This window comes from Ilyonectria robusta, assembly GCF_021365365.1.
Source record: "Ilyonectria robusta strain PMI_751 chromosome Unknown BGZ61scaffold_23, whole genome shotgun sequence".
Classification (NCBI taxonomy): domain Eukaryota; kingdom Fungi; phylum Ascomycota; class Sordariomycetes; order Hypocreales; family Nectriaceae; genus Ilyonectria; species Ilyonectria robusta.
Window position 1 is genome coordinate 559,359 of NW_025764457.1, and position 27,951 is coordinate 587,309.

Genomic DNA, 27,951 nt, shown 5'->3' on the forward strand with positions numbered 1-27,951 from the left:
CACGCAATCGACAACAGCGGGGCAACGCAGCGTAGCATTCACCTTTTCATCGTTCCGATTACTACGGCGGTGGGTCCTCAGCAGCCGGTATCGCGCGAGTAAGCTGTTTAATGGCTCTAATCTCTAATGACACCCCCTTTAACTAGCATCATCTCGCCATTTCTCCACCTGACTCGTCGTCCATTTCTGCTCTCGATACTGTCAGACGGAGATATGGGCTACAATCACGCTACCGGCAAGAGGAGTGATCATTCCCTTTTGCCATAGCGGAATTCCGACAGATACTTGCTTCAAGTCACCACTACACTAGATGGCCATCAGAAACCCGTCTAGCCTACTCCCAGCATCTCCAGTACCAAGCCTAGTTCAACCAGCCAGATTCCTCAATGGATGTCTTCTTAATACTGAATCTGTTTGCCAATACCACCCAGCTACCCGCGTAACATAGAAGGCGAAACAGCGCCGGATCGCCATCGTCACCAAAGGCCCCGTTCAACGCCTCCTCAATAACACGACCATCAACGAAGCCAAGGTTGTCCACCGCCTCGGGAGACAGGAGCTTCCTAAACATGTTGTGCAGCGGGCCATCTCTAGGCCAGCGCGCAGGGGCGAGAAAAGGGACCTTTTTGCGAGCATAGAGCTCGTCAGTGATGTAGGGGCGAACAGCCTCTCGTAAGATCCACTTCTCCGTGAGAGACCGTAGGGCTGAACCGGCAGAGTTCCACCAAAAGTTTTCAACCTTGTCCTGATCGCCCTCTTCGGGTGGTGTGTACTTGAGCTTAGTGCTTGGCGGCAGTGAGTTGACATATTCGGCTAGGTGATGGTCTAGGAATGGTGTGCGCCCTTCAATACCGTGTGCCATCTCGGCACGGTCGCCCAGGCAGGATAAGATGACGTTGATCAACGCGCTCTTATTCCACATATACATGGCAGTATGCGCGGGATGCCACTTTTCTCGTATCTTTGCCCGCACTTCGGTCGAATAGCTGGCCAAGAAGGTGTCACGCATATCCCACTTGGCCTGATACTGGTCTCGTATCTGTTGCAGGAAAATGGCATCCGGAGGCCGCATGGCTAAGAGAGCATTGGGCACCGCGTTCCTATTAACATCCGTCGGAACCGTAGCATCAGGACCGAGTAGGTGCTCATCCTCTGCCCAGCCTTGAGAGCCCACAATAGCATTAATCTCTGCAGCGGCAGATTTCTGCAATTTCTCACGCAAGGCATTATCTTTGGTCAAGATTGAATCGGGCGAGCTCAAGTCAGGTTCACGTAAGAACTCGGCGGGGAGGTACGTGTATCCCAAGAAGTGTTCATCGGACCCCTCGCCGGTTAAAACGACTTTGATGCCATGCTCACGGGGTAAAGCTGACAGAGCGAATTTGGCAACCGAATTGAGGTCAAAATGGTGGTGCTCAGAGTGATATGCCATATCAGCGAAACTGTTCGCAAGAGTCTCCTCGTCGATGTCCTTCTTGATGATTTTGATACCTAGCCATTCAGCCGTACGATCAGCAATGCCTGGAAAGACTTGTTAGCTTATCCTATACAGCCCCTACGGCGAGCGGATGGGGATTACCAGACTCATCATAGCCTGATTCGTGTGGAAACCGAATAGTAAAGCAGACAACTTCTGTATCTTGCTTGCTGCCGATTTTAACATGCTCCTTACTCGCCAGCTCTGTCACTATGCCTGCTACGGCTGATGAGTCGATACCGCCGGAAAGGTAGACCCCTACCGGAACATCGGCTTGTAGCCGGATTCGAACAGCCTCGACAAGTCTTTCACGTACTCCAAGAACCATTTCATCAATCGTTCGAGGATCTGGCTTCATCTGCGTCATATAAGCATAGGATTTCACAATCAAGATGGGAACATGGTGTACCTTGGCGGGATACTCGGCATCCCAATACTTGTGGACCTCCAAACCGCGCTCATCGGTGATCTCAATCCAGTGCCCCGGCATCACCTTTCTCACGCCTCTAAAGAGGGTCCTGTCGTCAATCATCCAACCAGCGTCGGTGATGCTACGGACATCCCACTCGGGTTTCCAGCCTAAAGAAAGGAATGCCTTGGCTTCTGCCGCAAAGAGGACTCGATCGCCGAGAGTGGTCCATACCAGAGGCTTGATGCCAAATCGGTCGCGGCCGGCGATGAGTCTTTTGCTATTTTTTCTCTCATCAAACAGCACGAAGGCAAACTCCCCACGAAAGTGTTCAAAAAGGCCCGGCGCGCCGTAGATCTTATACAAGGCGACAACCAACTCACTATCACTGTGACCGGTGAATGTATACCCATGCTCAATCGCACAGGCCTCGCGCAAGCGATCGTGATCATATATCTCCCCGTTGACTACAGCATGGGTCAGACCGTCATCGCTGTGCAGGGGCTGGGCGCCGTTGGGAGTTGGATCGATGATGGAGAGTCGGCAGTGTGCGAGACCTACACTGGCGTCAGAGCTCACCCAAACACCAGACCCATCTGGCCCGCGATATTTGATGGTGTCAATGCCAGCTTGGAGTTGCTTGGCTAAGGCCTCGCCCGCGGTATCATCGATAGCCTCCTCCGCTTGGCTCTTGGTTGGGTTGCTATTGGTGCCTCTGACAATATTGTTTGTGTGGCCGATAGCATTGCCGTGTATGTTCGTCGTATCCAGAGCTTGACGGCAGATACAACTCGCAATAATGCCGCACATAGTGATAGTCTGGTGGGCCTAACGAAAGAGTAACATGTAAGATTGGACACAACTGAGAGCGGGGAATGAAGGAAGAGAAGAATGGCCAGACACTCGACTACTTCGACCACTGAGCTTCCAATGAGCAATAAGAATAGTAGCAGGCAGGCATTACTAATCTGGCGGGGTACAAATCTGTATGGTGCCACGTAAGCACCACTATATCCCCGACACACCCAACATATCTATTACTTCCTTGGGTTAGGTTCTGTCATTTAGTATGGCTTCAGATATTCAATTCAAATTACCACTGGCTGCTCTTTCCCATTTGGCTAATTGACTGACACAACATGTTAAAGCTAGCGCCATGGGCCATCTCTAGTCAACTCACCGGGCATGTGCATTCTGACTTGGATGTGTAATTACTGCAATCTACGAGTTTCATGCTACCCAGAATTTTGTGGAATTTATGCTAGTTAACTACCTAGTCAGCCTACACGAAATTTCAGCACACCAAAACTATTTTTGTTTGTCGAGCTAGGGTTGTGCCGTAACATGGTTTATACCGATTTTGACAACGCAGCTCTTCTTGATAAACCCAACCTTGATGTCCCCCACAAAGGATTAATCCTCTCGTCCAAACGGTTTGAAAAAGTATTAGGAATAGAATTCGCAGTAATGTCCTGCGCCGGCCACTCAGGCAGTGCTCTCGAGGCTTATGCTGGAAAGGTCACCAGGGGGTAGCTTGGTATCTTTGATGAATATTCTTAAAGTTCAAGATAGTCGAATCAAACCATCGTAGCCCTTATCCTTCTTGAATCTAGGAAGGACCATCACGGTTGATATTTGTTTGCTTCCCAATCTCTGCGGTGATTCGGTAGATCTCAGAGATGCAAATATCCTTTCCAGACGGCCCTAAGAGAAAATTGAAGATATAAGTGACCTGGCCAAACCATGGGAATCCAGGCCCCAAAGGAGGCCCAAGGCCTCACCGGTTGGGGTGGTCTTGGCTTTCATGATGAGACTTGAAAGTATCATGGAATGATCCGAGGTTGAGTCTCCCAATTACAATATAACCAGCCGCTAAGCCAAGGGGCGAGGAGAGCTGGTGCGGGCTGTTGAAGGACTGAGTGGATATTAACGGTTGAAGCAGAGAGGATACAGAAGTAAACACCGGTACAGACTCATGGATCGCTTGAGTTTCGTCCGGCTAATTAGTGCAACAAAGCAACCACATCCTTTTGTGTGGAAGCGATACAACAGCTTCTGCCAAATCTTGTGATGCCTCGTCGTAGAGAACACTCGCCGTGGATTGTGTTGAGATCTCCCCCGTGGGCCTTGGTGTCAAAAAGACGGTAACGGATTTCGGAGGAGGCTGGAGCTATCAAAGGCGAAATTTTCGATACCATGAAGGCCAGCCTCTTGGGGTTACTCACGCATCCTGTCAGGAGAAATGTGAGGCTAATCGCGTGGGTTTTCGTCTTGCCCCAGCTACCATCCAGGGAGAATTACAATCCTAAAACGAATGATCTTCGTGTCAACATAATTATTTTATACACAATCTTCCCTCGGGATGTATCGCTTTCGGAATTCTCTTAAGGTGTCAACTATATCAATCGAGGATCAGGGTACTTAGTATCAATTAGTGACAGAGCCTCGACCCGCAATATATTCAAATATTTAAGCTGCATCCTTTTTCTGCGCGGCCGCTGCAGCCGCAGCCCTGCGCCTCTCATAAACACCCCGTGCGGTCCCGTTAAGAACCTCTTGACAATATGCCTCTAGCGTGGTTCCTGCAAGCTCAGGGTACAACTCCTTCGCATCTAGATACCCCAGGAAACGGGCATACTCCGGAGTGTTATCACCACGAATGTACCGCGAATTCAAATATTGCAACTGCGATATACGCGCGTAAGAGCTTGGGTCAGAGAATGATGCAGTTCCAGCTTCGGCAATGCCATTTTCAATGGCATCTTTAGAAATCTATGACAGTTCGTTAGCCTTAGCTCAACTCGAGAGGTGTGAGGTGAGGATTCTCACGTAGGTCCGATCAATCGACTCTCCACTGAGCTTCTCCAGGAGTTGGAAGACTTCATTTTGGGACAGAAGCTCAGTGTACGAAAAGACCATTTTGTTCACAGTCCTTGGGTCGGAGATTATATGCGCCACATATCGCCCGACGTCTCTGATATCAGTCAAGGCAGTGCGCACATCCCCGTCTCCAGCAATGGTATTTCCTGGCATAATGAGGGCGTAGTCGATACGTCCCGATGGGAGACGTGGAAGCGTCAGCTGGAACCACCAGCCAATATCAATGACGGTGTAGGGGAGGTGGAGTTTCTTGACATGATTCAGAACTTCTTCCTTCTATTGGGGAAGTTAGCATAATGTTCAGGTAATACTTGACAAAGGCTGAGCCTTACGGTATCGCGCAGCTTCAGGATTCCCCCAGAAGGTGCGACTGTTGCGAAGAAACATGGAATGAACCGCTTGACACCTGCAGACTTAGCCGCGTTTGCGAGGGGAATCTGATCCATAAAGCCAGATGCATCGACCGCCGCAATAACTGTGTCGATCCCCGTCAACAGCTTCACGAGGTCCTCCTCTGGTCCAGCAAGGTCTGCCGCAATTACGCTGACGCCTCGAGTCCCCAGTTCAAGGACTTCAGGCTTCTGCAAAGACGCCGGCCGAGTCAAGGCTGTTATCTCCTGTCGAGGTAATAGTTAGGGACATGTAGGAATTTTAGAAGAATGGGGCATCGCACATATTTTGGCTCCGTGGACTCGAGCAGCCCGTTGACAATGGAAGACCCTGTCTCGCCTGTGGCCCCGACGATTGCAACCTTCATGATTGATGCTTGAGAGTCGAAGTGAATTGGGGTTGTTGGATTTTGAATTCAAAATTTCCAACTCTGTTCAACCGACCTCTTTATATGAAGGTAATAGAGGAATGGAAGGGGCGTAGTTGACAGAAGTAAGCTGGGTAGGACAGAGAATGCGGAGCGGAGAACGGTGTGGAGTGTGACGTCTCGCCATGATGGCAGGGTGCACCCAACTCAATCGTTCGAGTGCTATAGCGTATCACGAACAATGGGATCGATGACTAAACTGGGATGAGATCAACAACGAACCCGAGACGAAGAACTCCACTACACCAGAGACATCGAATGAGAGTGAGGCTAGCACCGCAAATCGTCTAATTATAGATTACGGTGTAGGCCTCGGGTTCGGTCTCGGGTTCGGGTTCTGGTTTGGTTCTAGCATATATACTGGCCAGTTAGCTACTGCCAAAGCACCACCAACCAGTCTTGATTGCAAAGCCAGATTAGAGGCTGCGGAGCGGACTTTCATCCCTAACGATTAAAGCGGACTCTGGAGCTCTTCAAATCCCGAATGCCGGACCCGACGCGCTCTGGAGCTACAGAAATGCGGACCTTTGTTTATGTCGTATGCAAGTCTAGATACCACAAAAAAAGCGGCCTTCTGTGTTATCCTATAATTTGGACTCCACGACCATCAGATTTCCCACCCGGGTTCAATCACCCGATCCCAACTGAACTTCTACATAAGATAGAAAACGTGTTTTGGAACAGAAGCTTCCTGCACTCAGGAGTGATATCGTGTGGATAAAAGCTCTTGGTTTCTGTCTAATAAACGTCTAAAGGTCAATCTTTAATGAACATCTACGATACGATAGAGGTTATTGGAGGTCGTCACATGGCGTTACCGGAGGCTCCCGGAATTGTGGGGCCGCCTGCCGGCCTCCTAACGGGATGATCCAGATTCCAAAAGTCCCAAGCCTTCTGGTCTACGTCTAGGCGTTGAAAGATACCATCAGGTGGGCCGCATTTGAGGTCTCCACGTCATCCATATATGTGACTAAGGTCAGTACAACAAAAGACCATTCTGTCTACAGCTCTCCAGTCAGAGTATTGACACTCTATATGTCCAAAGTCTACCTGAGGTCCATCGAGGCAGTAGGCAGGTTCTCCTTTACATCAACGGTATTTCCCGGTAAGATGATGGTATCTCCGAAATCAAGGTGGTAGTTTACTCGTACTACCACTACACCCTTGGCTAAGCACTATCGCCGCGGGTTACTAATAGCAACCTTACAATGGCCTCGTGTCCCTTGAGGCCTGCCACGTCCAGTGGTGTCTTACCCGCCCAATTTTCCGAGTCAACATCAATGCCCTCTGTTGCCAGTAGCAGCTTTACAACAGCCTCGCGACCATTCCGGGCAGCCAGAAGTAATGGTGTCTCACGCCAGTCATCTTTTGAGTTGACATCAATCCCGTCAGTTGCCAGCAGCAGCTTTGTAACGGCCTCATGTCCATTCCGGGCTGCCCAATATAGTGGCATCCGGCCATTCGAATCCTTTGAGTTGACATCAATCCCGTTAGTTGCTAGTAGCAGCTTTATAACAGCCTCATGTCCATTCCGGGCTGCCCAATATAGTAGCGTCCGGCCATTTGAATCCTTTGAGTTGACATCAATCCCGTTAGTTGCTAGCAGCAGCTTTATAACGGCCTCGTGTCCATTCCGGGCTGCCTCAAATAGTGGTGTCCAGCTATTTGAATCCTTTGAGTTGACATCAATCCCGTTAGTTGCTAGCAGCAGCTTTGTAACGGCCTCATGTCCATTCCAGGCTGCCTCAAACAGTGGCGTCCGGCCACTTGAATCCTTTGAGTCGACATCAATCCCATCAGTTGCTAGCAGCAGCTTGGTAACGGCCTCATGTCCATTCCGGGCTGCCCAATATAGTGGCGTCCGGCCATTCGAATCCTTTGAGTTGACATCAATCCCGTCAGTTGCTAGCAGCAGCTTTGTAACGGCCTCATGTCCATTCCAGGCTGCCTCAAACAGTAGCGTCCGGCCACTTGAATCCTTTGAGTTGACATCAATCCCGTCAGTTACTAGCAGCAGCTTTATAACGGCCTCATGTCCATTCCGGGCTGCCCAATATAGTGGCGTCCGGCCATTCGAATCCTTTGAGTTAACATCAATTCCATCAGTTGCTAGCAGCAGCTTGGTAACGGCCTCATGTCCATTCCGGGCTGCCTCAAACAGTGGCGTCCAGCTATTCGAATCCTTTGAGTTAATATCAATCCCGTCAGTTGCTAGCAGCAGCTTTGTAACGGCCTCATGCCCATTCCCGGCCGCCCATGATAGCATCGTCCGGTCACTCCTATCTTTTGAGTGTATATAAACGCCCTCAATTGTAAGCAGCGACGCTACAACGGACTCATGTCCATTCCTAGCCGCCCAAAATAATGCCGTCCGACCACCGACATCCGGCAGACTAGGATCCGCTTCCCCAGTCGCCAGCAGTAGTTTCACCATAGCCTCATGCCCGTTCCCGGCCGCCCATGATAGCATCGTCCGGTCACTCCTATCTTTTGAGTGTATATCAACGCCCTCAATTGTAAACAACAGCGTTACAATGGACTCATGTCCATTCCCAACCGCCCATGATAATGCTGTCCGGTTTCTGTTATCTGACAAACTGGGATCCACTTCTCCAGTCGCCAGCAACAGTTTCACAATAGCCTCATGCCCGTTTCCGGCCGCCCATGATAGCGCGGTCCGACCTTTGTAGTCCTGGGAGTTGAGGTCAAGTTCCCCGGACGGAATCAAAAACTTAGTGAGGCCCACATGTCCCATCTTAGCCGCCCACATAAGCGGCGTCTCATGCTTGCCAGCCGTGAAATCTATGCCATACTCCAGCTGCTCAGCAATGTCGTCATCTTGTGAAAGGTTGCTCGTCTTCTGTTGCAAGAGCACTCTTACTGTATCTCGATGACTATTCGCCAAGGCAGCGAACAGAGGATATCGATATCGCTCTCCTTGTATGTGAATCCTCTGATCATAGAAGATTGTTGTCTTGATAAGCCTTGCCAGGCCTTTCTCCGCAAGAACGTACAGAAGACCTGCATTCTGTGTATGGCGACGGATTTCGTGCTTTTCAAACAAGTTATCGAGACTGATCCAGGCTGAGAGCTGGAACTCCTTGACGAACTTGTCTTGTGCCAATCCATTGGCAGCAGTATCAGCATGATGGAGCACATGACGAGTCGCATACTCAAGAAACGGGAACTTTGCTGAAATCAATTCTCGCAAAGCTTTCGCTTCGTCAGAAGTTGCCTTCGGAAGTGCCTGATCGAAAGAGTGGTGGTCGGATAAATCGACTCTTGTATAGGTTTGGCAACACTGCTTCAGACGATCATGGCTCAAACCCTGGAAGTTTTGCCCGAGTTCAGGCCACAAATCCCGAAGACCATCGTCTTTGATCAGGAAATCTCGAACTGATTCGTGGATGAACTGAACTGTGTTGGACTTGGTAGCCTCGGCCAGTCCCTTGGAAGAACTTAAAACAAATCGCTGCAACTGGTCCATGGTTATATGCTCGGGATTCCATTCAACCAAGTTCTCTGGCTCTGGGTCAAGTCCAGATACCATTGCGAAGTAATATTCCTCGCGCTTCAAAGGACGTTTCGCATAAAGTATCCACTGAATGCAAAGTAGGAAATCGTCCAGGTTGACTTGATCCCTCTGCAACATGTCCTTGAAGAGCTCACTTAATTTGGCCGGTATTTCTTGAAGCCTTTTTCTGACGGCAAAGATGCGGCCGCGTCGGAACTCCTTGTTGAGAATGTCGACGACCAAGACAACCCACATGAAGACGCCAGCCGCCTTCTGCAATACTCCAGCTCTGACTTCGTCATCCTGTTTGCCCACTCCTGCTCTCAGGTTGCTCTGTACATAACGGTCCAGATCTTGGACATGGCCCGTCTGATCCTCCAATGTCAGTCTGCGGCCCGTTCGTATGTCGACATATGGATAATGACGACTGGAGAAACAGATGTAGAGCTTTGATTGGTTCTGAACAGCGTGCTCTGCAAGATCTTCGAAAAACCCAACCATGGCTACTACTTGGCTCTCGTCGCACTCGTCTAGAGCATCAATGAAGCAAGTCACGCGTCGTTGTCCGAGCTTCTCGACTGCCTGGGAGAAAAGTCCTTGCAGCTCTTCAACTTCCCACGTACGATGGCCGCTCCGATTTCCAGGCGAGTAGTCGGAATCGTCAAGCACTTCCTGAAGGTCGGGCAACTTCTCCAGTAGTTGGAGAAGAAGCGATCGGTGCATTCCTACTATCGACTTTTCTAGGTCATCTCCTCTCGCATTGAAAAAGAATGCAAGGGTGGCTGCGTTGCCAGCAGCTTTCTTCTTTGCGTGCGTGTAGACAAACTTCATCAAAGTTGACTTCCCTGCTCCAGGCTTCCCGTTTATCCACAAAAAGCCATGATGTTGACTGAGTTTGGCCGGGTCTAGCCAGTCAACATAATCAGGGTTCTTGAGGAACCATCTGCATGTTTTGGCGTAGGCGGCTTTGATGTTGGCGTGGCGGGCATCAATTTGATCAAATCTCAGGGAATCCAGCAGATCCTCCCGACGATCTAATAACGAAAATTGTTCTGTAACGGCATTAGAGGGGATTGACCGTGCGGGCAAGGGTACACAACTGACCTGTAACAAGGCTCGTTCCAACCGTTACTGTTTTGGGAGCTGCATTTGGAAGAATGACAGAAAGGAGCTCTTTCGCATATGCGGCAGCGGCAGCAGCAGCATATTCTTGCCATTGTTTGTTCTTGTGAGAATCAGAATAGTCGCAGATTCCACGGATGACCAGGCAAGGAAAGCTGCCCATCAGCCCCGCCGCCTCCATCTCGAAGCATAACACATCCAGTTCTTGAGCTAGCTTATCCCTGGTCTTAGCGTGCTTGATGACCTGGTTCCCGGACGCGATAACGCCGTAGTGAATCCTGGGATCAGTGCTGTCTCGGCCAGATCTTTCCATCAATCTGGATGGGTCGCATTGATCGCAGCTGGACAGTGTCTGGTCATGGTCGTATGTATTCTCAAATAGCTTGTCGTGCAGTAGTCCAGGATATGCATATTTCGTCATTGACGGGTGACGTTCTAGCATCTCAGAGAGAATGGAGCGAATTTGGCTGCGCGACGACTCGTGGTCTGATCGCAACTTCGAAACTGCCGTCATGATTTCTTGCGGGGGTCTGGTCAAGATGTCTGTTCGCTCGAAACTGCCGTCGTGAAGTGTCTTCCCGAAATCGTGTTGTACCACTTTATCGCCGACGACAACATCTCCAAGCCGGATATCGACCTTACTGGGAGCTCCGCCACCGATGCCAACCATCAGGCGGATTTGTATAGAAGGGAAGCTTCGGCGCATGTTGTTCGCCACGGTTGCTGCATTATTCGTACCGTAATGGCCTGATGGAAGACACGCAATAACAATATTGTGCATGCCGATGCTCCCCAAAGTATAAGTATTGCTGTCATTGGAATCTCCAGGCAGGCCTCCGTGTATGCTATTCAACATGGCTTTCGCGGCAGCCATCTCGATGGGGAGCGCGCAGATCCAGCCGACATTGTAGTCGCCGTATGATAACGGTCCCGAAGTACAGGTTTGTCTGTCTTCCCAGTCGTTGTCATCTTCTTCATAGTTCGTTCTCGGTCGTTTCGAGATGACGGGCAATGAGTTCTCGCTAAAAGCACTCCTCTGACGTCTTTTCCCAGCATCCGGGGCGCTCATCTCTGCAGTGGAGATCTCTGGCTGTCATCGATGTATGCGGACTGTAGGGCATTCGCTATTGTGCAGTCGATGGGCTTGTGGCAATCTGGAATGCGGCGTGACACGTTTCGCAGGATCGGTCGATTCTTGTCGGTGGTGTGTTTCCGTAAGATTCCACAGCCTCGCGAAGGAGCGTCTGATTTCGGTCCTGTCAGGCAGAATGCTCACGGGACAAATGAGAATGCACGCTTGATTGGCCATGATTGAATCACGTGTGCGGGGTGATTGCCAGAGCCATACAAGTTGGGCTGATGGGCTTCGCAAAAGCAAATCGGTTGCTCACTACAGGTATATTCTAAGAATTCCACACATAAGCCTAAATCTTTGCTTCTCAGCCATCAACTTAACTTAGTCAACTATGGGTATTATTTACCCTTACCAGCCCAGATTTATTTTCCTCGCCTTGGCACCGCTGATTGCTTCTGTCAGCATACCCAATCAGATCTCCTATGCCAAGCCACCTGAAGCCTGATTCTTGTTACCTCACTCTAGGGAGGTAATCACCAGCTCCAAGTCCAACCACCAGAACAGCATCACTAGTCCAGATCTACTGAAAATTATAAGATATTTTAGAATGGAGTAAGTGGGCTTCTATGAGGCTCAACAGGCTGGCATCACTGACATGATGGACGGAGACCGAGAGAGAGGGTGAGGCCCATTGGTTTGACCAAGTTTGGCCACAGCAGCAGCGGGCTGGAAGCTCCAGAGACGGGGGAAAGGTATTGTTAGGAGGTGGTTGAGACACGAATGCCCGGATAGGCTAGACGCCGAAAAAGGCTCTCGGGACAGAATGTAATGCTGCTTGGATTAGGACAGAAATTGTGGCTTGAGAGCTGAAAAAATGCGGCGCGTCGAAGCTCCAATAGAGGGAAACCACGTCGCGTCCGAGGCTGGGCTTGGACGAACCAAGCAAGGTCAGGAAATGGTGCACATATAGGACTGCAGGCAGAAGTAGACCTAAGTTATGTTACACAAAACGACCGGCAGTTCCTTTCTTTCCTGCTGTGTTTTCATTCATCCCATCCTCCCACAGTGTCCAGACGAAACAAGGACCCCAGATAGACGATTCTGTTGCCATCAACAGAGACCGACCGCTACCAATGGATCTAACGCCGGAGCGCGATCTGAACCCATCTGCTCGGACAGAGCAACAAGTTCACCAAATCTTCCACCAGCCGCAGCTCGTTCCCAGCCGCCTGCCTCCGCGCAGGGCCTCACTTGCAATACCAAACGAGAAGTCAGTGCCTACAAATATACACAAGGTTGAGTGTTGGGTCTATGATGGAAACCACTTACCCTCCACTTCTTATGCGCATGGTACATTCACCAAAGACGAAATCACTAGCTGGCTCAAGGCGCCAAGCCCAGCCACGTACAACGGTGTTAAGCCGGCAGCCGGGCTACGACTTCTATGCAGGGAGCAGGAGACGTCAATAAAATGGCCATTTGACAAGGCCACCTTTGGAGCCATCCAGGAGGCTCTTGGCCTGCCTGCTACGGTTTCCTACCTCAACATGCCCAAGTCCGGTGCTTGTGGGAAATACCTGGGAACACCGGGCCACCCGAGTAAGACACACAAGACACGTCCGACGAGCGTAAATTCTTACTATATAGAACCTGTCCTGCTAAAATTTCCCTCGTCCATTAGTCTTCATCTTCCACCGATCCAACAACAACGGCGCCATCTCCACAGTCCTCAAGTACGACTCATTCACCAACATCACCAGTGGCTACGCTCTGCTAGGCCCCCGAATCTCACTCGAGGCCCTATGCACCCAAATCCGCTCCCAATTTGCCCAATTCGCCCACCCACTACTAGTCCCAACCGTCCTCATCGAGCTCACAGCCACAGATCTAATGCGCGAACTCTACCACGTCAACCGCCTGCTCACCGCTTCCGAGTACAAAACCCGATCCGGCGACTGGGAAATCCAAGACTCCCTCGCCAATGCTGGGCCTACCCTCGCCCCAGCGCCTGGTGCCCTGCTGGACTCCTGGCACGACGAGGCGGCCGCTGAAATGCAGCGCGAACCGCCTTACTGGGCCAAAATGTCGCGCGAGATGGCGGAATGTCAGGACAACCACCAGCTCGCGCGCATCCTAGGCTGGATGGCGTGCCGCTTTGCCTTCATGAACGCGGCCGTGCAATGCAGCCTTAGCATGGTCGAGTTCACGCGCAAGGAGATGGATGCGCTGGAGACATACGTGGTACCAGCGACCCGGCGCCGACTGAGGGCCAAAGGGGGCGCTGGTGATGTGATGAATAGCGCTTGCTTGCGTCACCGGGTCGAGATGCTCGAGAGCAATTTGAGGCACATGGTCATATTTGGGGCCATCGAGCCGAGGATGCAGGCTCAGCAAACCATGGTGAGTGTCAAGAACCTAAATTCTCACATCAAGCCGTGAAAGATCCGGGTGAAGTACATCGGTTACTAAGTAATTGTTTTCATAGCTATTCAACCTGATCAACATCGGGATGGCCAGAGATTCGAAAGAGCTGGCCGAGGCAAGCAAGCGCGATAGTTCCGCTATGAAGATTATTGCCATGCTTACGACATTATTCTTGCCTGGAACATTTATTGCGGTAAGTCTGGCACTACTGCAAATGTGTTTTCATTTGCCCTGCTAATTACCAAGTTGCAGGCCTTTTTTGCCATGCCCATCTTGGACTGGAATGCTCTTTCGATGAACGATGTTATGACGAATCACTTCTGGCTCTATTGGGCGATATCAATCCCGCTAACTGTCGTTGTCATGGCCGTGGTGGGTGCGTATGGGCGAGTGCAGGCCATACGGAACCACGAGGCGGCAGCGAATGCACGAAAAGAGGCTGGGCTCAAGGAGGTTTGAGGGCTATCAACTGTCACCCTTGCGGTACGGCGAGCAGGTGAATTGGCGTGAATTGGGGCAGCGCCTTGTCATTGAATTGTGTTGTCTTGTTCAGAACTTACAATCAGAAACAAGCGACCCGTCTCACCTAAGCGCGCGTTATTTATTTATAGGTTGATACACTGAAATCGTTCTAACTTAGTAATTAATATTTTAAAGGGGTTGTTCGCCGCCTTCGTATCCGCAGCTACATTCTGTTTCCTTATACCCTGCTTTGAACGCTAACTTGGGAATGTGGAACTTTGGTAAACGAGCTTTATGGCGCAGCTGCACTGGTGCCTGATAGAGGTACGACCAAAGGGCAATTCAATCATCTCACTGGCTGCTACAGTCTACAGGGGTTCTTATATATGCATATTGTATTGAGTCCTACGCGATTAGTCATCTGCGTGTTGTTGAACTCCAACAGGCAGCAAGCTGACTGTCTCACAAGTAACAAAACCCTCACTTTTCATATCAAGTTGAGCATCATCGATCAAAGAAAAATCACCATTCATTTCAAGTTTCCGGTCGCCAAAAATGCAGGGAGAATTACAGATCCCAAAATTCGTCATCGACCTCTCGCAGCCGCCCGAAGCCCGCTACGCTCACATCATCCCTCACTTCCGAGAACAGGTAGACAGCTGTGATTTGCCCGGTCTGTTCTATGACCTTCTCTGCCAGCTTGCCGGGCCGCGGCGTGGAAAATGCCTGGGCGTCATATCTCGACTGGCCTTGCGTCGATTGTTCATGGCTGAGGAGTCAGCCGAGTTGGTCGGCATCTCCAAAGCGAGCGGAATTCCAATGCATATTCTCGTCGCCTTCAACGTCATTCTAGACCTCCTGCTCGGATGCACGAGTGGAGGCGCCCGCACTCTAGATCCTGGCAACTCTGCGCCAAACCTGCCAACCCGCATGCTTCACTTCCGCACGCTAGACTGGGGAATGGACCAACTGCGGGAGATTATCGTGGAGCTCGACTTTGTTCGCTCTCACGGAGGGCCCGTCATTGCTACCACAGTGACTTATCTCGGCTACGTTGGAGTTTTGACAGGCGTGAGGAAGGGATTGAGTATGAGCTTAAACTTCCGGCCAACTCATGCTCGGAATTCGTGGCGTCAGAGGGCATCGTTTCGCTGGCAGCAAGCCTTGGTCGTCCTTGGCTTCCGACGTTCTATCTCCAGTGTTCTCCGAGGCTTTCTTCTGGAGCCTCCCTCGGCAAAGAACGGTGGAGAGTCAAAATCAGGTAAAGGAATTACAAGGAGTGAGAAAGATATTGAAGAGGTCCATGACGATTACATGCAAGCCATCTTGTCGAATCTCTCCACTTCACCATCAACAGCTGCATATCTCATCTTCTGCACATCGGATAAGATCTTTATCGTCCAGAAGGATCACCACCACGCCTCGGTTCGAGTGTCAGACACGTTCTTGACTGCGTACAACCACGATGCAGACGCCGAGATTGATTCAGAACAGCCACAACCGTCGCTTGATGAGACTGTACCCGATGTTGCACCTGATGCTGCACCTGATACCACACCTGCTGTTGCAGCCGATATTGTAATCGACATTGCATCCGATGATGGTACTGGTTTTGGGTCTAGTGTTCCATCTACAAACTCAGAAAGTGGGATTGGAATGTCCGACATTCTCAACCTCTCCCTTGAAAGAAAGTGCACTCTTGACGAGATGTGGGCAAGGCAAGTTAAAGCTTGCCAACAACTCTACGGACAACAGGAGGAAGCAGTCACTCTGGATGATGTGAAGTTGTTTCTGGATGACGAAGACATCAGCAATGAAGAGACCCACTATGCCGTGATAATGGATCCGACAGTTGGTAAAGTTCTGTGGCGAAGAGCTTATGAGGTTGATGATGATGATTACAGTTGTAGTGATGATAGTGATGATAATTGATTTGATACAGCATGGTGTTCAGAGGGTTATAGGATGAGAAAATAAATGGAAAAGGGTTAGGTTGAAGACATGTACCATATCTCGGCTCTAGTTCTACAGTAATACATGAGAGAATACGATAATTAATTATTTTCAATTGGAAGAGAAAGCCTAATGTAAAAGGGAAGTTCGTAAAGGATGCATGTAAGGTATTCTATATGTATTTAGCCTCTTATAGCTGCCAGGAGCGGGGATTTTGGAAAAAATATCTTCAAGCACAAGAAGCATCACCAGGCCACTAGACTCTCCCCATAATGCCTTGAGGGCTTGCGACCTTGCTCGAAAGCGCAACAAAACCGCCAACCAGGCACATGACGCCGCTAAGGATGGATATTTGAAGGAACCCTCCATAAGTATCAAGGAGCGCCCCGGTAATCGGGGGACCTATGAGCGCTGCAATCGAGCCCACTGCCATTCCCATTCCCATGTAAGACCCAAGATCCCGAGGGTCTTTTGGGCATGTGGCGAACGCTGCGGCACCTCCGGAGATGATCATGCCTGAAGTAAAGCCAAAGACGACCGAGTATACCACCAATGCTGCGGTAGTCTCCGCTTTGTTCATACACAAGATGACGATGCCGTTGGTTAGGCCTGCGATTGACAGGATGTTGAAGGGCCCGTACTTGTCTGCCAGCACTCCCGGGATGATGCGACCAAATGTAGACGCGCCGTTGATGATGGCAAGCAAATATGAGGCGAGTGTTTCGTCCATGCCTCGGTAAACGGCGTAAGTCGGCATGAAGAACAGCGGTGTGAACATGCCAAGGAATAAAAAGAACAAGGAAATAATGAGAAGGACGAAGTTGACCTGTTTGAAAGCCTCGACAGTGAAGAATGTCGTCGGTCTCGGTGGCAGACGAGCCTTCACCGTCACACACGAGAAGGCGAGGAGAGGCAACATGATGAAGCCAACGACTCGCACAGTCCATCCGAAGCCCAGCGATGAAGTGGTGAGCAACTTTGACAATGTAATGGGAATGACGACGCCGCCGATGGATGAGCCAGATATCGCTACGCCCAATGCAGCGGCACGTTTCTTCTCAAAGTATTGCGACACTGCTGCTATTGATGGGAATGTCAAGAGGCCCATGGCAGTGCCCATGAGAACGCCTTGGGCGAGCATGAAGTGCCAATACTCGCGGCATATGCTAATCATCATGATGGAGAAGATGTATAGCACCGCAGCCGGTCGAATGACCTATTTATGTATTAGCAGAGTCTAACAGCATCAGTAAAACAAAAGGACATACCCATTCACCATAACGATCAAACAGTGGCCCTCCGACTGCGCCTGCTGCAAACTGGAGAAAAGCAGCCAGTGACCCTATCCAAGCAACTTTATCGGCCGATTCGCCTTGCAACTGATGCGTCATGTAGTATTGCTGAAAGATGCCAAACGAGTTTGCGAAGCCCATTGCGGAAAAGGAGATGAAGGCGGCTCCGGCGGCAACAGTCCATGCCTGCAAGCCACCGTCGGGTGGTTCTCCAAAGTCGGGAGATTTTTTTTCGCCGAGTTCCACGGAAGCGATTGTTCTCGGGTCGTCGCCTCCGGATAACTCTTGATGGTCTTTGGTTAACATGGCCATGTTGTGCGAGGCGATGCGTGGTGGTTTGTTCGAGGCAAAGATCGGTGGGCAGCTTTTTCGACTGTTGGTATTGTGCTGTAGTGAGTGCACCTCAACATGAGGGAGTGCAATATATAAGCATGGTGAATTTCGTATTTTATATCCATTGTAAACGAAATCACGTCCGAATTCTTTCCTTCATCTCCTTGTGTCGGGAATAAAATCTGTCGGACTTGTCCATGTTCCCGACTCGGATATAAACACACCAATCAGATTCCGAAGATGTTCGGCAAATGACGGGCGGGACGGACCAAAAGCGCAGTTACCGACTCGGGTTCCGCAGCATTAATCTTCGTAGGCTCCTCAGCGTCCTGTTCTTCTTCCCCAGGCCACTCAACAGCGAGGACCGTCGGAGATACTCAGCCATTTGCACAATCCGACTGATTCCACTCAACGGTCCAGAAGGAGATACCATGGCCGACCCCGAAGTCCCCGAACGGCGGCGGAGACGCCCGGCTGTGTAGGTTGCGCTCCGCTCTTGAACTCCCTGCTTGCGCTGACAAACCTGGGATTCAGTTCTTGCTCTCTCTGCAGAAGGCGCAAGATCCGATGTAATCGAGAAGCCCCCTGCAACAACTGCATGCGGTCCAAGAATGAACAATGCGTATACGAAACTCATCCATCTCAACCCCCGCGCCAAATCAGACCAGCAAACACGCCGGCGCAACTTCCCCGGCAGCCTCACCACATAGTACCTAACACAACATCCACCGCAGGTACAGGATCCACAGTCTCAAGCCATCCTCTCGTTTCATCGGGGCCAAGTTCGACGAACACCTCTTCGCCAGCAGGTCCCACTCTCAGCCACGATGTCGAGTACCTCAGAAATCGAATTCGGCAGCTCGAAGACGAGTTGCCCAAGACGAAAATACATTCTGCTCAGACTCCCTCTCTCACTCCATCTTCTACTACGAGCGTCGAAACACAAACCTCACGAATAGCCGGAACATTCCATATCCACCGAAACACCCTGTTCGGCCAGGCGAACGTGTTCAGCCGCGGCATCATGCATAAAACACGCATGTTTGGACAGAGCCACTGGATAAACGGCGTTGCACTACTAGTAAGCATCTCTCTTCTCAGTGTGATTGCCCAGCTTTATAACAACCATCAGTTCATGGATATGTTCCAGATGATTGAGCCGCTTATACGAGAAGACACATCGCGGGCATTCGCCGGCATAAAGAAATGCAAAGCCCTAGCAAGAGAAATCAAGGCAGCACGAGCTCCTCCATGGCCCTCACCACCAACCCGCGACTTGCCCTCCAAGGATGTCGCCGACAGACTTGTCCAGTGCTACCTTCGGACAATGGAAACCGTCTATCGAGTTTTACATATCCCATCCTTTATGAGAGACTACGAGGCACTCTGGACGTCAGACGCAGAGCCGGATACAGAATTCTTGGTTCTACTAAAGCTAGTATTCGCCATCGGAGCTCCTACGTACGACCACAACTTCTCCTTGCGCAACTCCGCGCTCCAATGGGTGTATGAAGCTCAAACTTGGGTTTCGGCACCGGAATTCAAGGCGATGCTGAGCATGCCATATCTTCAAATCCAGATACTCCTCATCTTTGCCCGAGAAACTACCCGTGCTGGACGAGACTTTGTGTGGGTTTCAGCTGGTGCACTGTTCCGAACAGCCATGTACATGGGGTTACATAGAGACCCTGCGCGTATTTCAAACCGGACGATATTTACCATCGAGATGCGCCGAAGGCTGTGGAACACGATTCTCGAGATCGTTCTACAGTCGAGCATGAGTTCAGGGGGGCCTCCACTCATCAGCCTCAGCGACTTTAATACTGAGCCCCCTGAAAATTTCGACGACGAGCAACTCCTTCATGAGAATCCTATACCAAAGCCGGACGACACCTTTACTCAGTCTTCCGTCGCAAGAGCTCTCCGCAAAACTGTTCCCGTCCGTCTCACGATTACGAAGTTCTTGAACGACCTCGAGTCAAACGGCACGTACGAGGAAACGCTTGCACTCGATGCAGAGTTCCGAAGCTCGTATAAAGCTATATGCCGGGCCCTCAAGGAATGCGGATCAACGACTGGAAACTCACCTTCGCAATTTGCAATGCGGGTTGTGGATTTCATCATGCGTCGGTATCTTTCATCCATTCACATTCCCTTTTTCGGGCCAGGATTGGATGAGACGACCTACGCATATTCCAGAAAAGTAGTCATCGACGCTTCGTTGAATATCTGGTGCGCTGCATATCCACGCTCATCTCTCAACGATAATTCCTCTGCGGAAGAGGATGATTTTGCACGGCTAACTTCCTGCGGCTCTACTTTCTTTCGCACAGTTGCCATGCAGGCGAGTTTACTGATTGCGGCAGAAGTTAGGACCCAACTGCAGGAAGAGGAAAGCCTTAGTGCTATTCGTTTACGGCCAACTCTACTTCCTGTCGTAGAGGAAGCAAAGGACTGGTGTTTGAGGTGTATCGAAGCCGGTGAAACTAACGTCAAGGGCTATATGGCTTCCTGTATGATTGCTATACATATAGAGGGACTGGTACGGGCCCTCGGAAAAAGCGAGATTCCAAAACTCTTAGTCAAGTCTATTGAAGATGCTGGAGAGAAATCCCTGACGATACTCGAACCGCAAGCGGCCCAGAGCCAGGTCGAGGGTGCTGGGAATGGGCACAGTGGGATGCCTCTCAACACACCGCCCGAGCTGATAGAAGGCTGGGACTTTATGGTAAATTATGCCCGGCCAAGCTACGTCATGCATCGCTAACACTCGATATCAGATGACGGATGCTGACTTCAACTTCAGCAACATGGGCCCAATGAGCTGGATGTTCACCGACGAGGCACCTGAGGTTCCACTTTGGTAACACCAGCCAGATCAAGTTTCGACAGCATCGTTGCCTAGGACGCACTCAGGCTCGCCTCCATAAATCTCCACTTCAATAGAAGACTCTTCAGTGACCTGCGGTCTCTTTTCGTCGTGTCTTTGTCGCCACATGGCGACATTTCCAGCCTCCCCTTCCGTCCCTCGCCAAGTCCGTCCTTTTAAATGCCTCAGACATAACTCTTTTCCCTCATCAGGATAGTATAGCCAAGTCGCCCACTTCGTCCACTGCAATGTCATTAGCCATAAATCGTTGCGGTATACTCGGAATCAGGCTCGGGAGAAAATCTTCGACTCCAAGAAACAAATGGATTGCGGCGGATATTTGGGGATCACTTACGAGTCCTTCCTTCATTTGTGCCCTAGCTCGCTGCCCGATCTTGTCTTCAATAAAGTCCCCGCGAAGCATGGCCAGACGCGTAGGGAAAACGCGCGTTAAATAATGTGCAGTGGACGCAATGTGCGGCTTATCGTGCCAAAAGAAGAGTGGTGTCAATGGAATTTTGATGTTTGTGTCTGATGCAGGACTGTAGCTGCCTCTGAGTGAGGCCGTCAACTGCCTGAGAGCCGGGAATTTGACAACGTCGGGAGATGTGGCGTATGATAGCATGCGCACTGCAGGGAGGCAGACATACTTCATGGGGACGTCCGGATCTAACTCGGAAGCTCTCATGATCTGCAAGAGAGGATCAATGGGAAAATCGGAGACCAAAACCCAGTCGTGCTGCTGGATCCAAACATATGGAGTCTCAGTCATTCTCAATGCCGAACGGACAGCCAGACCAAAGCCAAAGCGTCTCGACGGCTCTATGAACGTCACTTTCTTGTCTTGTGTCTGCGTCGTAGTGTAGTGTACAACATTTTCAGGCTTATGAGGGCTGCCATACTCTGCCTCCGCTAATTCCTGCGTGAAAACAACCGGCTCTTTGCCCTCGCAATGCCGTTTTAGCACCAGCTGTTTGACATTATCTTTGTAGAGATCAAAGTCTGCGGCTTGTTCAGAAGTAACGTAGCCCTTTTTTAGACGCGCTGAAGGGACGACTTGGTCGTAGTTGTCGAATACAACGATGATCCTACAGTCAGCCAAGCTCGGGCAGTGACGGTTGAATGACTCTAGTACCGATGAGACCAGTTCTGTTGAAGGCGCAGACGGTGTCACCGAAGTCGTTATGATCACGGTCAATAGACTGCTGGTTCCTGATGCCTCCGCCATCCTGAGTGCAGCGGTTGAAGAAAACTCTGTAGCGGGAGAGGTTGAAGATATTCCTGTAGCCATAATCGTCACGTGCGCTAGATTGAGCTACCCTGGACCCTAATCCTCGCAGATATTTTTGCCCAATTTCGAGGGATGGGAATTGGAATTGGAATGAGATGGGGAATTAATAATCGCTGGTTTAGCCTAGTACACTATTTCATCTCTAGATGGGTTGGTAGGGCCTTGTGAGAATGTGGCGGAGTGATTTCATAATCAGGCGTCGTTCAAAGTAAATGAAGAAAGACCCAAGATTATCATGGGTCGAGGAAAGCGAACACAAAACTCAACAAATAATCTGGTTGTGCATTTTTATTTAAATTCAGTAAGTTTTAACCATGCGCTCAGTAATATCCAAGTAAGCCTCTCCCGTCTATTACAACTTGCTCGGCAAAATATTCCACTTAACACTCTTGACCGTTGTCCACTCGTCGAGCGCCTCCTTTCCATTGTCACGACCAAATCCACTCTCCTTGACTCCACCAAAGGGAGTGTTGGCATTGACGGTTCCCCAAGTATTGACGGTGACTTGGCCGGACTCGATGCCCTCTGTAACACGGAAAGCCTTGTTCAGGTCATTTGTAAAGACAGCAGCGCTCAGACCGTATAGAGTACCATTCGCCTTGGCGATAACTTCCTCCTCCGTCTTGAAGGGGGCAATGCTCGCAAAAGGTCCAAAGATCTCCTCTTGCATAATAGGTGCGTCTTGAGATACGTCGGCAAACGCCGTGTTGGCAAAGTAGTGGCCCTCCGTTCCAAGCCTCTCGCCGCCATGGAGCAGCTTTGCGCCGGCCTTCTTGCCTTTTTCGACATATGCCAACATCTTCTCAAGCTGGCCAGCGTTCATAACAGGACCCTTGGTCGTTTCTGAGAGAAGGGGGTCGCCATGGACTGCTGCGCGACTGCGCTTGCTAAACTCCTCGACAAACTTATCGTAGATGGTGTCCTGGACGTAAATACGGCTACCTGCTGCACAGATCTGGCCGTTATTCACCGTGATGCCCAACGTAGTCCAGAGGAGCGCATTCTCCCAGTCTGCGTCGGCAAAGACAATAGAAGGGCCCTTGCCGCCCAGCTCTAAAGTAATCTTCTTCAAGTTCGTTCGGGCTGAAGTGGCGAGAATCGCGCGTCCCACACCGGAGCTTCCGGTGAAGGAAAGCTTCTTGACCTCCATGTGCTCGGAAAGCGCTTGGCCGGCAACAGAGCCAAGACCACAGAGAATATTGACGACACCAGGCGGGAAGCCAGCCTCGGCAATAAGAGCGCCGAGCTTCTGGGCGTACAAGGGGCACATCTCGGGGGATTTAATGACCAGGGTGTTACCTCCTGCGAGCGCAGGCGCAACCTTCCAGATTGTAATCATCAACGGCGCGTTCCAGGGGACGATGGCGGCGCAAACTCCAATGGGCTCACGGCGCGTGTATGCCAGTCCCTGGGGGATTGACATGGAAACGCCATCGACCTTGTCCGTCCAGCCAGCGAAATATCGTAGGGTATCAATCGACTGCGGGACGTGGAGGCCCATTGAGTCCTTGTATAAAATTCCACCATCAACAGACTCAAGCGACGCGAACTCGGACGCGTCTCTCTCGACAAGATCGGCGAGCTTGTTGAGCAGGGCCCGCCTGACACTGGGTGACTCGTTCTTCCATGTCGTATACGCCTTCTTCGAGGATTGAACTGCTCGGTCGATGTCTTCGGCCTGAGCCGCCGAGACGGTGGCGAGGAGAGCGCGGGTGGACGGGTTCTCGATGTCTATGGTGCTGTTGCCGGTAGCAGGTACAAAGGCGTTGTCGATGAAAAGCCCCGTGGGCACTGTAATTTCTGTGGTTAGGTGCCTATAGCGGTGTGATTAGGAAACGGCCAACGCACCGGAGATCTGGCGGCCTTCTGCGCCTTTGACAGTGACGGAGGCCATTGATTCGTCGTGGTAGCTTCACTTGTAGATAGGATGTGGAGATGGAATGTACGGGGCTCGACAAGGGGTATTCCGGAGTGATACGGGCAGTATACAGGCGGGTCTTGGCTTAAACAGCCGTCGTTCTGGAGCTGCATCATTGCGTATCACTATATACTTGAGCTACGGCATTGACTACGATCCCCCGGAATCCGGCTATGGCTTGGGTTTCGTTTCAGCAGTTCCGCATGGATAAATCATGGATAAATCGAGTTTGCCGTAGGAAGCATCAACACAACTGGCGTAAGATTTCCCGATGGCTCTCATTTCCGAGATCTGCCCCGCATTCTCAGCCCAATCGCGTCGTTATCTCGCCGGAGCTTGGGGAAGTGGGTGTGGATAATTAGTGAGTATTTCCGATTCCGAGTAATGTTCCGATATCTTGGGCGTGGCCGGTACGTGACTCGGCCGAAATTGTCCGCGCTGCCGGTATTTCCGACCGAGGTTCCGGGCGACTCAGCTCAGCCCGGCAGCGTGCTGTCTCATATATTAATGCGGTTGATGAGACGCTAAGATCTACGGATAGTCCGCGGTCTGGCAATTCCAAATAATGAACAGGCTTGTTGAAATATAACCCTCAAGCCAAGTACGGCGAGTGTGCGGGACAACCCTAGCTCCAGCAGTTAACAACAAAGAGTAAGGATTTAAGGATATTGCAATGGGTCTGACATCGGTTTAGATAAACGAATTTAATTTACATATTTATATTCACTTATCATACGTGGCACAGAAGGTGGATAACGGCCTCTCGGCAGACTCTCACGATGGATACGCCAACGACTGCAGACCCCGTCAAAACCGTGGTTCTGATGTACGATTACGGCGGATTTGTTCTCCAGTATCCTATTCGACGTTCATAGGACCACTAGACCTGCTGCAGCTAGAAACCCACAATCCTACATCTATAACTCCCGAGCATCGGAGGCCTGCAGTGCAGTGCGAACCAACCCAAAACAAGACATCAGCATATCCCACAATCGACGACTTCATCGGATTACTCCACCTGCCTTCCCGACATATCGAAACCTGGTTCCGAGGAGATAGCGATATACGATTGTGTACACGGCTTGCATGTGTGTGTTTACGAGGGAGCCAACCAAAGCAACTTCTGGATATATTCCAACCCGCCCCAGTCCATCTCGGAAGGGGGTCAAGGAAATCGAGTAAGGGTGCAGCATATCTCAGCTGCTTCCATCCAGCCAGGGTTGCGATAAACGCGTCAACACTATCAATCGCTATCAACGCGAATGCCAGGGTATGAGATAAACGCGTCTAAGCAGTCACTCGATCAAGGCGTCACTCGAAGTTGACACCAATGAACGCTCAAAGGTTCAGCTGACAATTAAATGCCTTCCTCAACTATCTGTAGTTAAGGCGCAGCACTTCCCTATCTCGCCCCGTTGCTTCCAAAATCTAACGTCCGAAACATCTGCATATCTTACAGGTCCCGATGCAGCCGTTGTTGCAGCACAGACCTCGTGGTTCCGGAGATGTCGCATGCAAGTCGCAGTACTTCAACATGAGTTGCCCGGGGATCTTATAGCCTCCTGATGTTCTGCACACCACCTCCTGCAATGTTAGTCTCGTTCAGGTCAAGGGTGAGGGGAGGATTTACCGAGATGCCATTCGAAAGGATGCGGGGAAATGGCAATGAATACATACGGGTACTCAACAAGCGGTGCTCAAGAAGCGATGCTCAAGGAGCAGTTCTCAAGGAGCAGTACTCGGCGAATTCGTCGTACTCACCAGCAATATCGACATGCTCAAAACATGCTACAATAAAGCAATTATTTCACCCAGACAGACGATTCCACGCCAAATTGCACCCAGCTCTGACAAAAACCGATATTTGACCGGCCTTGTCTCCCATGTATACCATACAAATAATCGTCAGGCGACCTACTCGTCGGAACGCTAAGTTGGCGCCTCTTCCGAGTTCCGGAACAAGCCCAACTCCGCATGGACTCTTATCTGTATGACCCTCCTCACCCCCCAGTCCCTCTGTGATAAGCTGGTGCTCTAGAGCCAGCATTTTGCTTGGCCGCTGATTAGAGGCCTAGAGTTGATTGGACGCGTCGCGACAGATAAGGTTCGTTCCTAAGGTCGGAAGCTCTGTGTAACAAGTACGGAGAACAGTGTACCCGAATGGGGGCGTCGAAGGAATAGTATATAATAATTAAGGCGTCCACAAGTGTTTTTCAAGTAGAAGATTCTAGAGCAGGCTCTGTGATCAAGCATTCGAGATGGACTCCGACATGAAGAAAGACTACGACGACACGATGAAAGTCGATACGGCAGCCCCTGCCAACGCCGATGATGCGCGTCTCGCGCAGCTGGGCCATACCCAGGAGCTCAACCGCCAGTTCTCGCTCCTTACGCTGGGTGCGCTTTGCATCTGCTTGATGGGCACTTGGGAGGCCTTGTCCAGTGTCATTGCAACGGCGTTGTTGAGCGGCGGCGCGCCGTGCCTGTTCTATAACCTGTATGTTGTTGATTGTCATGGAACACTTGCGACGAAGTTAACACCAGTTGAAGTGTGCTTTCCATCATATGCACTCTCTGCATTGCCTGCTCGTTGGCAGAAATCGCTTCCATCTACCCAACTGCAGGAGGTAAGCTATCTTGCAACCTGGAAAAACTCTCATCTGTGCTGATGCTGATCTCTTTTTTTCTACAGGACAGTACCACTGGGTTGCAGCACTCTGTCCCGCATCTTCCAGATCCGCGGCTTCCTTCATGACGGGCTGGATCTCGGTTGGAGGCCAAGTCGTCTTGACCTCTTCCGCAGCATTTGCTGCCGGTCTTCAGCTGCAGGCCCTAATTACCCTCAACAACGATTCATACACTGCGGCAAGATGGCAGGGCATGCTGTTCTACTGGGCGATTCTAGTTTACGCCATGGCCATTAATATCTGGGGAGCCAAGCTGCTACCCACTGCGAACCTCCTCTCAGGTATGATCCTAATACCGAACCCGAAGGTCTTGGCCTATTGCAGCTACTAACATTATCCAAGGTGTCATCCATGTCGTCGGTTTTGTCGTAATCCTTATTGTCCTTGGAGTCCTGGCCCCGAAAAACACTGCGTCTTTCGTCTTTACTGAATTCGTCAACTCAAGCGGCTGGGACAACGACGGAGTATCATGGCTGGTCGGACTCTTGAGCGCCGTGTATCCCTTCCTTGGGTAAGCACAAGCAAAACCTCGAGCATGCAACATTCTAACGTACTTCCTAGTTACGATGCCGCCTGCCATCTTGCCGAGGAGATGCCAAATGCCAGCCGAAACGTTCCCATCGCTATGATTGGCAGTGTGGTTGCCAACGGATTCATGGGTCTCGTTTACGGAATCATGCTCCTCTTCTCCACCAGCTCCCTTGCAGCGCTCCTCGAGACGAAGACTGGATTTCCATTCATGCAAATCTACTACGACGTGACGAAAAGCAAGGCTGGGGCTTCGGTGATGTCTCTCGTCATCAGTGCAACTGCCACGGCTGCCACGGTAGCTGGCGTCACCTCGACATCGAGAACTCTATGGGCCTTTGCTCGAGATCGAGCTACGCCGTACGACCAATATCTGAGCAAGGTCAACAAGAGCACGCAGATCCCAGTGCGATCTGTCGTACTAGTTACAGTGCTTCAAATGCTGCTCGGGTTCATCTACATCGGAAACACAACCGCATTCAACGCTATTCTGTCCATGTCAATCATCGGAATGTACGCGAGCTATATGATTCCCATCATTTACATGCTCATCTTTGGCCGAAAGGTCTTGTCTCCATCAGAGTACGGTCCTTTTAAACTGGGCTCTGCGCTTGGCCCTATCTTGAACGTCATCAGCCTGGTATGGATTGTGGTGGTCATCATTTTCAGCACATTTCCCAGTGCAATGCCCGTCACGCCCCAAAACATGAACTACTCGGTTGTCGTCATCGCAGGGTGGCTCTTCTTTGGTATCATCTACTACGTTGGTTTTGCCAAGAAGAAGTTCGAAGTGCCGGTCGTCAGTTGCAATGTTGTTACGGGGATTCCAGTCGCAGAAAGCAGTTGCTGAGCTCCTGTACCATATTCTATATTAAGTCAATAATTGAATTGATAATACAA

At 50.7% G+C, this 27,951-nt stretch overlaps 10 protein-coding genes across 10 annotated transcripts; 4 read left to right on the forward strand and 6 right to left on the reverse strand.

Annotated features, from left to right (window-relative positions):
* Positions 1-123: 123 nt before the first annotated feature.
* BGZ61DRAFT_428835 (asparagine synthetase) lies at positions 124-2,779 on the reverse strand. Its single transcript, XM_046243763.1, has 3 exons — positions 1,887-2,779; positions 1,580-1,835; positions 124-1,521 (listed from the first exon to the last, which is right to left on the reverse strand). The coding sequence occupies exons 1-3, from the start codon at positions 2,694-2,696 to the stop codon at positions 362-364; spliced, it is 2,226 nt and encodes a 741-aa protein (XP_046099024.1). The 5' UTR covers positions 2,697-2,779; the 3' UTR covers positions 124-361.
* Positions 2,780-4,240: 1,461 nt separating this feature from the next.
* BGZ61DRAFT_399013 (uncharacterized protein) lies at positions 4,241-5,834 on the reverse strand. The gene is made up of 4 exons (XM_046243007.1): positions 5,440-5,834; positions 5,099-5,383; positions 4,716-5,042; positions 4,241-4,658 (listed from the first exon to the last, which is right to left on the reverse strand). Exons 1-4 carry the CDS (start codon positions 5,521-5,523, stop codon positions 4,356-4,358), a joined length of 999 nt encoding a protein of 332 aa, XP_046099025.1. The 5' UTR covers positions 5,524-5,834; the 3' UTR covers positions 4,241-4,355.
* A 2,028-nt stretch (positions 5,835-7,862) lies between these two features.
* On the reverse strand, positions 7,863-11,528 carry BGZ61DRAFT_483008 (uncharacterized protein; the record flags this gene model as incomplete). Its single annotated transcript, XM_046249442.1, has 4 exons — positions 7,863-7,866; positions 7,920-10,131; positions 10,202-11,309; positions 11,496-11,528. 4 exons carry the CDS (start codon positions 11,526-11,528, stop codon positions 7,863-7,865), a joined length of 3,357 nt encoding a protein of 1,118 aa, XP_046099026.1.
* Positions 11,529-12,427: 899 nt separating this feature from the next.
* On the forward strand, positions 12,428-14,177 carry BGZ61DRAFT_483009 (uncharacterized protein; the record flags this gene model as incomplete). The annotated part of the gene is made up of 4 exons (XM_046249443.1): positions 12,428-12,893; positions 12,976-13,694; positions 13,780-13,911; positions 13,971-14,177. 4 exons carry the CDS (start codon positions 12,428-12,430, stop codon positions 14,175-14,177), a joined length of 1,524 nt encoding a protein of 507 aa, XP_046099027.1.
* Positions 14,178-14,671: 494 nt separating this feature from the next.
* Positions 14,672-16,209, forward strand: BGZ61DRAFT_459733 (uncharacterized protein). Its single transcript, XM_046246949.1, has one exon. The coding sequence runs from the start codon at positions 14,736-14,738 to the stop codon at positions 16,110-16,112; it is 1,377 nt and encodes a 458-aa protein (XP_046099028.1). The 5' UTR covers positions 14,672-14,735; the 3' UTR covers positions 16,113-16,209.
* Positions 16,210-16,310: 101 nt separating this feature from the next.
* On the reverse strand, positions 16,311-17,880 carry BGZ61DRAFT_521626 (major facilitator superfamily domain-containing protein). Its single transcript, XM_046252501.1, has 2 exons — positions 17,402-17,880; positions 16,311-17,349 (listed from the first exon to the last, which is right to left on the reverse strand). The coding sequence occupies exons 1-2, from the start codon at positions 17,735-17,737 to the stop codon at positions 16,390-16,392; spliced, it is 1,296 nt and encodes a 431-aa protein (XP_046099029.1). The 5' UTR covers positions 17,738-17,880; the 3' UTR covers positions 16,311-16,389.
* A 309-nt stretch (positions 17,881-18,189) lies between these two features.
* On the forward strand, positions 18,190-20,525 carry BGZ61DRAFT_363115 (uncharacterized protein; the record flags this gene model as incomplete). The annotated part of the gene is made up of 3 exons (XM_046241408.1): positions 18,190-18,236; positions 18,293-18,839; positions 18,891-20,525. 3 exons carry the CDS (start codon positions 18,190-18,192, stop codon positions 20,523-20,525), a joined length of 2,229 nt encoding a protein of 742 aa, XP_046099030.1.
* Positions 20,526-20,580: 55 nt separating this feature from the next.
* BGZ61DRAFT_108796 (uncharacterized protein) lies at positions 20,581-21,863 on the reverse strand. Its single transcript, XM_046236910.1, has 2 exons — positions 20,983-21,863; positions 20,581-20,870 (listed from the first exon to the last, which is right to left on the reverse strand). Exons 1-2 carry the CDS (start codon positions 21,853-21,855, stop codon positions 20,637-20,639), a joined length of 1,107 nt encoding a protein of 368 aa, XP_046099031.1. The 5' UTR covers positions 21,856-21,863; the 3' UTR covers positions 20,581-20,636.
* Positions 21,864-22,270: 407 nt separating this feature from the next.
* BGZ61DRAFT_483014 (aldehyde dehydrogenase domain-containing protein) lies at positions 22,271-23,812 on the reverse strand (the record flags this gene model as incomplete). The annotated part of the gene is made up of 2 exons (XM_046249444.1): positions 22,271-23,709; positions 23,767-23,812. The coding sequence occupies 2 exons, from the start codon at positions 23,810-23,812 to the stop codon at positions 22,271-22,273; spliced, it is 1,485 nt and encodes a 494-aa protein (XP_046099032.1).
* A 2,282-nt stretch (positions 23,813-26,094) lies between these two features.
* On the forward strand, positions 26,095-27,901 carry BGZ61DRAFT_483015 (amino acid permease; the record flags this gene model as incomplete). The annotated part of the gene is made up of 5 exons (XM_046249445.1): positions 26,095-26,333; positions 26,387-26,463; positions 26,529-26,804; positions 26,866-27,034; positions 27,085-27,901. 5 exons carry the CDS (start codon positions 26,095-26,097, stop codon positions 27,899-27,901), a joined length of 1,578 nt encoding a protein of 525 aa, XP_046099033.1.
* Between the last annotated feature and the right edge of the window lie 50 nt (positions 27,902-27,951).